The following is a 10,506-nucleotide window of genomic DNA, read 5'->3' as shown; positions in this document are numbered from 1 at the left end:
TCCAATGTGTGTGAAATCAAAACAAGTAAGCTATGAAATGTGAACTCAGTAGGCAAGGACAAAGGAGAACAAAGCAATTTGGTCAGTTTAAGCAGTGGGGAAATGAAGCAATACTTTGACTGGGGAGGCATCAGAGGAAAGGGCACTGGTCTGAGACTTGGCAATATGACAAAACAAATTCAAACCTCCCATGATACCATTGTTCACTGGGGGCCACTGGCTTGCTGATCTCTTCTCTCTAAATATGAGATTTCCCACTTTGTTCTCAGCCTGAAATGCAGTCATCCAGCCCTGAGTATCAGATCTATTTCCCACCTTCAATACATGAAGGAATTAATGTGCTAAGGGTGATGGCAGCAGCTTTGACAATGGCAACTGCACGCTTACCTAAGGATTATTCAATCATCCGTGGTTTCTACCAAAACTTGCTCGAACCTCCTGAGACACGGCCTTTTTGGTAAGATGCAAACAGGTCACACATTTCAGGTTGCAGTCTCACCCCTGGAACTGTGAGCACTGATTGTCCTGTGAAAAAATCAGGTTAAAGAGAATGCTACAAAAGGGTCCTTTTCCTTCATTGTGCTTCTCTCTTAATGCTCTCCTGTGACATTAACCACAATACAAGCTAATTCAGGATCCTATGTCTCACAGCTGCATTCCTTCTGATTGTTTTCGGAAAATTATTTCTTTAATCTAGACACTCTTCTCTAGAAATCTCATCTATGTTTTTTTCTTTTTCTTTTTCTTTTTCTTTTTCTTTTTCTTTTTCTTTTTCTTTTTCTTTTTCTTTTTCTTTTTCTTTTTCTTTTTCTTTTTCTTTTTCTTTTTCTTTTTCTTTTTCTTTTTCTTTTTCTTGGAGCAACCAGCAAAATACTATTTGGTAGAACAGTGGTAGGAATGTAACACGCTAATCAAAAGGATTCAAATGGATCTGTGCACTGCCAAGCTCTCTCCTTCCCACCCAGCAGAGGGGAAAAAAAGAAAAAGAAAAAAGAGATAGAGCGAAGGCACGGAGCTTCTCTCCTTCAGCAATCTCACAAATGCAAAACCTTCCACTCCAGTGACTCCTCATTAACTTACCAAATCTGACAGTCTAATTATCGTAGCTGCTTCACGCTTAGAATAAATAAATACCAAAGTGGGTGTTTAAAGAAATTGAGCAGTGAAATTCAGTCATCTAGACAGTCAATAGAGAGTTTATTTTAAATTTTTATATTCTTATGTATTTATATCATTTTGGGAAAGATAATGAGATAGTTGTCTTTCAGGCTAATTGAGTTCCTACGCTCATGGTTGCTTGCTGTCACAATCTCAAACTTTTGTGCCTTAGAAACCTGATCACTACGTCCCCATTTACTCTTCTCTGCTGATAACTGGGTGAAGTCAGAAGTGCACCCGAGGATGGGAAACTACTATGTGAGACTTCCAGTCTGGATGTCTTTCACAGCAAGCAAGACAACTAAATCTTTTCAGATTTGCATTTAAGAGTGTTAAAGGGAAAATGGAAGTTAAAGAAACCTCAGCTATAACTTGTAATTAGACAAAATACAGAAAAACATCTGCTAACCTCTGATGCAATAGTGTCTGCCTCCACCAACGGTATTATCAGCACTCCCCCAAGAGTGGTTTGTCTCCCTGAACAATAAGACCTTTATAGAGATCCTCTGGCCTGAGATCAATGGGAGTCAGAGCATTTGATCCATGTCTGTAGGACTTTGTTTCCACAAGTCATGTGGGCCAAACTTTGCGTTAGTTGCTTTTGCAAGAGCAGGAGCTGGGGACTGAGCAAAGGAAATTTTCCTTCTTTTCCCATCTTCCCTTTTGCCCTCTGCTCCTAAACAGTGCCCAGCACAATGCCTGCTCCAGGATAGCATGTGGGGAAGAGCTTAAATAGGCCAACACGTCCAGAGTCCTGTGCACTTGGCAAGCATCTGCTGTGATGTTGCAACAGCTCTTTCCTAGGGTGGTGGCTTAATGACAGAATACAAAACTTTAATGTCCTGTCAGTATGAAGGCAAGCAGATCTTTCACCACTGTGGGGTTCACACCAGGTGAAGTGAGAGGTGGTTTTCCTGAGTTAAGGGAAGATTTTTGTATCACCTCACAGGTAAGAATACTTCTGGCTTAGAATGGGCAGCTGATTTCCTGCTCACCACCAGCTTTGGTTTATTCCTGTATTAAGATACATTATAAACCAGATTCATACACCTACTAGGAACTCTCTAGATGCAGTGAAGGATATCTATTTGCTGCGTACATAGGTCACAAAGCAGAGTGGTAAAAAGAAATCAAGTGACTGTATAAATCTTTTAACTATGTAGGAGAAGCTAGGGAAACCAGCCAACCCAAACAAGGGGGTCAGAAGCCAGCTTGTCTTTATATGTCCCCTGCTATAACGTTTACCAGTGCTAGCTAATCCCAACAGTAATGAGATTTTTGGTAGGCAATGGCTTACAGCCTTAACCTCCTCATTGCCCACACTTGCTTACTTGCTTTGTCTTAGTTTAGATACAACAGACATTAAAATGACTGTCAACATCAGGCCTCCCTCCTCCTCCTCCTTGTCTCTGAAAGGCTGTGGAGTGGGCTGTTTCAGGAGAAATGGTACAGTGTCTTCATCACCTGGTGCACTGGTTTTGTGTTGTTGGGGGAGGTAACAATTAGAGACCAATTGTACCCCAAAAGAGCAAGTACATCCTAGTCAAAGCCAGGATCACATCCATACAACACACAATCCTCCTCATGGAATTGGAATGTACTGGAATTTACTAACTGCTGTGCTGAGGGTACATCCAGGGTTGAACATCTCCTACACTGAGAGAAAGGTCTCTACTGAAACTGGACAATGGTCCAGTGGGGAAAGGATCTGAGCTGCCAGCTCAGGCCTCCCTGGCCCCTGTGCCTGTGTGGTTTGGCCAGAGCTCTTCTTGCAGTGTTTTCTTGGGAGTGCACTGTTCATAACCCCAAATCCCACTGCTTACCATCTCTGCTTGCAAGCCTGCTCTGAAGCATGGGAGGGCAAAAGAGAGGGAAAATAACTCAAATCTATAACTAAGAATAATAAGCTGCAACTGTCACTGTGTCTGACCTGTCTGACAACAGAGTGAGATGCCTCCTCAGAAGGCCCTTTGCACTTCAGGACTGACACTGAGTTGAGAGCACAGCTCATGCTTTCTTGATTGAAGGATCTCATCTTTCTTCCAGGAGGGATTAATTGGACAGCAAACATTCTGCTTTAGCAAGTGGCAAAGGGTTAGACTGAAGTTTTATCAGAGCTGCTGCAGTGCAGGGCTGCACTGCACAAAGATAATTGTCTCAGCATTGGCTCTGGCCAGAAAAAGGACAGGAAATGCATCAGTTTTACAAATGTCTTCACTGCCACCCCTTAGGCTACTAGCCACACTGAAGGGAAGCTGAGGAAACTCCTGCACCTCTCTCTGTTTTAATATACAGAGGTACTAATGGCACATGTAGGAATTAAGGCCACCAAGATGATGAGCGAGGTTTGAACCCAAGCCTCAGTAATCCCCTCCTAGAGCCAGAGGCACAGGAGTGAGCAGCTGTAGGTGAGGCCCTTCTGTGGGCCAGCTCTACTCAGAGGACAGAGAGTCTTCCTCCTCCCTTAGAGTGGGGGCTAATCCTTTCTCTAGCACGCTGCACTCAGGTGAGCATAGCAACAGCAACCTGTTCCACTCTCTAGAAGCTGGCCTCCAGGAAGTAAAGGGCCCTGTGCTCCCTCTCCCCCTTCCCAGAGGCAGCAGCTGGCCTCTAATCATTAACATTCCCCCAGTAATCAGCAGCATGCTATTTGGAGGAGCACTTAACTTCGAAACAGTGATTTCTCCAATTATTTTTTCCCAGGAACTGACCTTTGAAAAACATTCTCTGTTTTTCAAGATTCCAGCTTGTCATAACAACTTATTAAAAGGACAGTTATGGATACAATTATTTCATAAAAACAGAGAATAATTTCATATTACAACCTTTTATTTTTTCAAATGTTGTTTCCCTCTTACTCTCTCACACACCTTGGATCAACCCCCTCTCCTTTCACCTTTCATCTCCAGATCATTCTTTGCCCTTCTGCTTTAACTTTCCCCTTCAGAGGATGGTAACTAATAGCCAGCATCCCCCAGAACAAAGTGGGAACAGAATATATTTAAAATCTGCACTGTTATCATAGCAACAAGAATTTTAAAATGATACAGTTAAATTCCAAAATAATGTTATGCCAAAGTGACACAAGAGAGCAAATGTCTTAAACAATTATGGCAATAGGAATGGCTACATGGGGAATTATTCAGAATTGTCTAAATTTTTCAGGCTTAATGAGTCACTCATGAATATGGTCTTGCATGATCATACTGTACTTGTTTCAGCCCTGTGCACTTTGATTCTGTTCTCAACACATTGGTTGCTATGATAACGCCATGCAATTTCCTGTCCACAAGGTACTTCTTGCTGCAATATGGGGGATAATAAATATGGGATGGTGCCTAAACCCAGGTGAAATCAATCTGTCCCCTCGCTGGCAGCATATTGGAGAGATTGACACATTATGCCAATCTGTTTTCTCATTCCTTCTCTTTCTCCTCACTCTCTCCCTTTCTCTCACACTGTCTGTCTCTGTACCTGTTTTTTTCCACTCTCTCTCTCTCCCTCTCTCTCTCAGCACTGACACTTTCATCTTCTCCCTTGGGGATTGGAGATGTCACTGCGGGAAGTGCTTGTCCGCCTCTCTGGCAGCAGCAGAGCCCTGTGGCTTTGACAAACCTCATTTAATTGGGAGGAAGCCAGGAGGGTTTGAAAGAACTGAAACATCCACGAAACTCCTTTTATCAGGCATAATTTAAACTCTGCATGGAAAAAACCCTATATGTATAAAGAAAAGTCAACTTCCCTCCTGCTGTGCGTGCTCCCCTCCTCCCCCCCCGGCACAGGCAGGCTCCTGCGAGATTCCATCTTTTCATTTTTCTAAAAGTGTCAAAGTAGATTTGTGCTCTGTGGCTGGGTGAACAGAAAAGGAATGCAGATGTCTCTCACTCAAGCACATACACACACAGAGCACCTTCTGAAGGGCAGCAGTTTGGGGGATTGGGAGAGATGCTAGCTGGCTGCTCCTCCACTTGGGATGTGTCGCAGGAGCCAGAAATTTGGTTTTCCAACAGCTTGACAACACAGTCCATGAAGGCTTTTTCTTAATTGCCCTCATCTTAAAGAACACTGCCAAACTAACTAGTGTACAGGGTGCCCAGGAGGCAAGGAGGAATGCAAGGTCCCTTTGGCCTGCAGCCCAATAGGAGGGAGCTTTTCCTACTGAGGAGCAGAACTGCAGCTTGAGAGACCCTGTGTTTATTGTCAGCTCAGGCCAGGAGAGGCACAACTGTGTGAGCAGCTGTGTGCTTAAGAGAAGGGAGCAAGGGAAGAAGAAAACAAAGCAGGTAAAACTGAGGGAGAGCTGGTGTGACAGGGCACAAGGAACAGCTGTCTCAACATCAAAAGGAAGCGGGAGGAGCAGTCCAAGGGAATTGGGGCTAGCACACCATGCTGAGCAGATGGGAATTCAGGACATCAGGAGGGACCAGTGGGTGAGTTACACTGAACTCACAGTGTGAGCTGCGGAAATGTCCAGGCCCTTGGGGTTACAGAATGAGGGAGAGATGACCTGTCCAAGCATACACACCTCTGCTTTGCAGATGGACCATGGTAGCAGCCCATCAAGGTCCTCTTCTAGTATTAACACAGTGGTCAAGCAGAAGAAAACAGAAAAACAAGAAAGTTATCAGATGTGCCATGGGATGTAAACTTTGCAGCATATAGGAGTGGGGAGGGAGTGCAGGCAGAAAAGAGAGACATCCAGGTGAATGGGAGAGATCTTCAAAATAGAGAGGAAACCCACAGTAAATAGAATGTGCAGCAGGTCTTTCTTGGCGAGATGAAATTGAGAGTTAACTTACCAGCAGGAACCTGATAGAGCTGAGGGGGCAGAGGGCTGAAGAAGCCATGAAGAAGTGCGTCTTGTGCAGAGATTCGGCCTTGAGGGAAGGCTGTGAGCATCCTGGAGGCCAAATTCTCTGCTGCTGGCACCCTGCTCATCCTAGGAAAACAGAGGAAAAAATTGAACAGGAGATGAGGACAAGCCAGAAAGCTGGAACCAGAACATGACCCAGCCCTTCTCAGCTTGAGGTGAAGATAGTGGAGGAACGCAGGGAAGCTAGATAAATCCATCCCAGCTATATACAGGACATTTGTTTTTCCATCTGAGTTTCACTATGTAGGGGTATATCTATCCAGGAATTCAGCTCAAACTCATGTTTACAGACAAATTTTGAAATCAAATTTCTTTTTTTTAAAAAGAAGGTTGTAAGTGAAAGGGGAAATGATGCTGAGGAGACTATATTTTACATGTTGTAACTATAATATCAGAGTTTGGTGGTACCAGTTTACAGTGACAATCCAAATGTAGAAAATAACATGACTGGCCCACTGAGAAGAACTGAGGTCAAACCTAATAAACCTAAAGAAAATACCATCTCCTCTTCTTCTACCCCAGTACCCATAGTTCAGCTGGTTGTAAAATGCGTTGGGGATTTACAGAGAAGAATCTGTTTCTCAGGATGAGTCCTTAAAATAAATGTAATACACATATGCTCCATGCCCAGCAAATATCAATGCCTCTCTAGAAGAGAACACAGCTGGGGACAAGGAAGTGAAAGAGTGAAAACAAACCAACAAGGAAACAAATAAAAATAGTAATTTAGTTTTACAGCTTTTACTTTGTTTGTTTGTTCTGATCACATTTCAGCTTCAGAGCGTGGCTTGTTGTGCTTCCTCCCATGGCCCCCAGTGGTGCCTCCCCTCCAAGTGACATCAGGGGCTGGGATCCCCCTGCCCCTGCACTCCCCCTCCCTATACAGGACATTTGACATGCTGACATTTTTGTTTTGAGGAGATAAAATGTAAAATATAAAAGAAGAGGATAAAACACCAAGACAGAGAGAGAGAGAAAGAGACTCAGAAAAAAATTTGTAGAAGGTATCTGGCCTCACTGCAGTAGACAATTGCTGAATTTTCACCTCCAGCAAAACCATTGAAGCCCCTGCTTCCTTGGAGACCAGGGATGGGACTGGCAGCCAAAGCATCCAGCCTGAGGCCTCTTGCTAGAGCTGCATGACAAGCTGCCCCTGCCATAGCAGGGTCTTACTGGAGACCTTCTGCCCCCTCAGTCCCTGGTGCTGCAGGCTCCCAAACTGGGCAGCAACACAGTTCAGTGTTTCCCACCACAGCTCGGGCTTCCTGGTGGTGGCCAAGCTCTGCGGAGAGCTCCCCTTTGATTTCTTAATTGTCCATGGAGAGTCATGGCTGAGTGGCTGAGGAGCAGCTCTCTCCTTCTCCCAAACTGCGCATTCCAAGGCACTTATTTGGCCTTGGCAGCGCCAGGACTTTAAGGCAGAGCTGGAGCTGGCCCATGTGAAGCCCAGAGCTCTGCCACAGAGGTGCTAGGCTTGGTATGATGTGTAATGGGGTCTGTCAAAGGCCTTTGGCCAAAAAGCAGAAGTGCAATACAGCACAGTTGCAAGGAATATACTTACTTCTTTGTTCAGGCTGAGAGAGGATTTGTTCTGTTTCAGGACCTGCATTATAAGGGTTTGGGACATATTGAGCTTTCTGTGTTTCTCAAGCTGTGCGTGACAATGGCTGGCATTTCAGTAACCTGTGCTTTGCTGAAAACTTTAGCCTGTTTGTTCAGCTATATAGAGCAGCATCTGGGAAATCCTGCTTTGAAGCACAGCACACTTCCCTCCTAGCAGGGCTGGATCCCAAGCAATCAGCTGAACAGGTAATAAACAGCAATGAAAAATGTGGTTATGTCCTCAAAGGTTATTTGGCTATTGACATCTTCTTGTACACAATCTTGAGGACAGACCCTGTCTTGTCTTTTCCTACGTATCTATAAAACCTGCTGTGTGCCTCAGAATCAGTTTAGGGGGATTTGATTTGAATGACTCCCTCAGCTAGCTTAGGGCACTTTGTCTGATTATAAATTTCTTTCACTGATACATATATACTTTCTTACACATGTGTGTGTGAGTGTAAAAGTGCCTGAAAAAATACTCCCTTCCCTTAGCACACTAGGGAGTGATTCTGCAGTCCTGGTGTGTCTCGTCAAGCTGTGTGTGTAACCATGGCCTTCATTTCATAGCTTTGGCCACTAAGAATGTGATTTTTTCCCCTCCTAACTAATCATAAGATTATTTCATTGTCTCAAGAAAATGCTGTCCTAGCATGTCTTCCTTACCGCTGTTGAGCAACATTCCTACAGTCTGTTTTCAAAAATGAAAATTGGGACAGTGCAAAGTCTGTCCTCAGTCTAGGCAAGAGGGCCTGGGAAAGTACGACCTTCTCAATAGAACTGTGCCCCACAAAAAGCTGCACACAAAGTCATTGAATCACTGCTTATCTCAGAATAATCACTACTCCTCTGAGAATAATAAACCCACTATGAGTCTACCTTTGCTGCGATCTCTCAAAATCAGTTGCTTAACTGATGTTAGATCTGCTTGTTACTACAGAGCCACCCTGCTCTTACTGAGCTTGCCAAAAGAGCTCATTTCAAGTTAAATGATTGCATAAAGAAACAAATAAACCCAGAGGCGATTTTGACATTGCTGTTATAGGTAGCTTACCTGTCACAGATGACTCGGAGTCTCTGAGGTCTCCTGGTAGCAACCAGTTCTAGAAAGTGCAATATGCAATCACAAGATTAAATGAAAATCAAGCCAAATCCCATTCTTTGAGCCCCTAAAAAAAATGTGCTCAGAATTTCAAAGGGCCCTATAGAATCTATCATCTTATTATTTATAAATATACATTACTCCTATAGGACTTGAGTGCCTGCATTGATCTTAATAAAGCTGTTCGAGTTCTGTAACCCTTTCCTTTCATATATCTGCGAGTATAGGCCTTGGACCTCCTCCTGTTACAGTGCGAGCCTTAGCTTAGACATCAATAAAAGCAGTTGCAGTCCCTAAAGCCTTCACACAAAGGAAGCAAAAAGAAGTTTGCAGGCCTGAATCCCCAGCAATTGTCTTGGCTTTCCAAGGGGCTGCTGAGCTTCACATACTGCCCCCACAGGTACATGGGACTTTTCTACATGGATGCAGCAGTAGGATTGGGGATGTGGCACTTTGATCCCACTCTCTTCTTGGCCACAGCTCTCACTAAGTTTGTTGTTTGTCCAGTTAACCATGCTCATGGAGGCTTTTTACTTACTGATTGTTGTGATCTCTATCAGACTGGAACTTAGCAGAGTTTGCAGTTTTGTGAAGTCTGTGCTCTTGCTGATATTTTTCAAGGACATATTTCTAAACATTGTGGTAAATGTAGAGGAATACATTCCTCAAATGTTTTTATGGTAAAGCATTAATTTTCTCAGACGTAGATATGAATGAATGGCTTAAGCCTGGAAAATTTCCCCATAGAGCTGATCAACAGAGAGATTTTCTTGCATCAGAAAGGCTGCAATTTCTACCCACCTACATTTTCCTGAGCACTGTTTCTGACAGCAGAGAATGAACAGTGGCACTCTAGTCATGGTAAGGAGAGCAGGAAGGGTGGTGTCGACCTCTCTTCCAGCTCAGCCTGGACAAGCATTCCCCACAGCAGTGAGACCACCAGGAGGCAAGCACCAGCAGGCTCAGAGCTTGCTTGGGGTTAATGCTGCACCCTCCAAGAGCAGCTGCCCTCCCTGCCTGCCTGGAGGCACCAGGCACTTCACTCAGGGACAGGAGTGCCTGCTGCAGTCAAAGTGCGAGTCCCCTCGGCCTTTGCCCGCACGGCCATTTCCAGAGTGCCAGACCCGGCGTCTGACTTGATACACAGACAACTTGAAAAAGTGCAAATGACTGAACTTCCAGCCCTTGACCTTACCAGCAGCAATCTTGCACCATTAAACCAGGCAAGCAGGCTGTTAAACCTGTCTATCACAGGGTAAGTAACAGTTCAGAATTGAATTGTTCTCCTACACCCAAGTAGTAAGGTAATTTCTAGAGCAGTAAATGGGAATATACCTTGGATGGGATTCATGGCTGTTCATGTGCCAGAGCACTGGAATATCACTAACATATAGAAGTTATGTATTAGCATCTTGAATACTCCCTTCCCAAATAAGGCAGAACATTTTTTCTTGGATCACTAGTAACATTTTCACTGGATCATCTTTCCTTCTTTTTGCCCTCTTGAAAGTAATAAAAGTGTAGAAATAAATTACCCATATTGACTAGAGATGTAAAGTTTCCAGATAGAATAGAAGAAAAAACATTTTTTAAAATTGTTTGGAAAGGCAAAAAAAAAAAAAATCTATATGAGGTAGAAATTTTTGCCTCTTCACAGAGCTGGCTAAATCTTTCAGATGTTGTAACTTTCTATCAGAAAAAATTGATTTCTGAAATGAAGACATTCTATGACAATATATCAATTTCATTAAATATTTAGTAAAAATGCCAA

General features: G+C 43.7%; 1 protein-coding gene across 1 annotated transcript in view; it reads right to left on the bottom strand.

Annotated features, from left to right (window-relative positions):
• Nucleotides 1–280: 280 nt before the first annotated feature.
• CDK15 (cyclin dependent kinase 15) overlaps nucleotides 281–10,506 on the bottom strand; it is a 35,087-nt gene continuing 24,861 nt past the window's right edge. The window contains exons 10-12 of the mRNA XM_066322602.1: nucleotides 8,688–8,736; nucleotides 5,958–6,097; nucleotides 281–525 (exon numbers count right to left, since the gene is read on the bottom strand). Of these exons, the coding sequence (XP_066178699.1) occupies nucleotides 416–525; nucleotides 5,958–6,097; nucleotides 8,688–8,736 (299 nt within the window). The 3' untranslated portion in view covers nucleotides 281–415. The remainder of the gene's footprint in view (nucleotides 526–5,957; nucleotides 6,098–8,687; nucleotides 8,737–10,506) is intronic.

Source organism: Sylvia atricapilla, chromosome 7, assembly GCF_009819655.1.
Source record: "Sylvia atricapilla isolate bSylAtr1 chromosome 7, bSylAtr1.pri, whole genome shotgun sequence".
Classification (NCBI taxonomy): domain Eukaryota; kingdom Metazoa; phylum Chordata; class Aves; order Passeriformes; family Sylviidae; genus Sylvia; species Sylvia atricapilla.
Note: the sequence above shows the minus strand (reverse complement) of the source record. Positions and strands in the feature narration are given on the sequence as shown.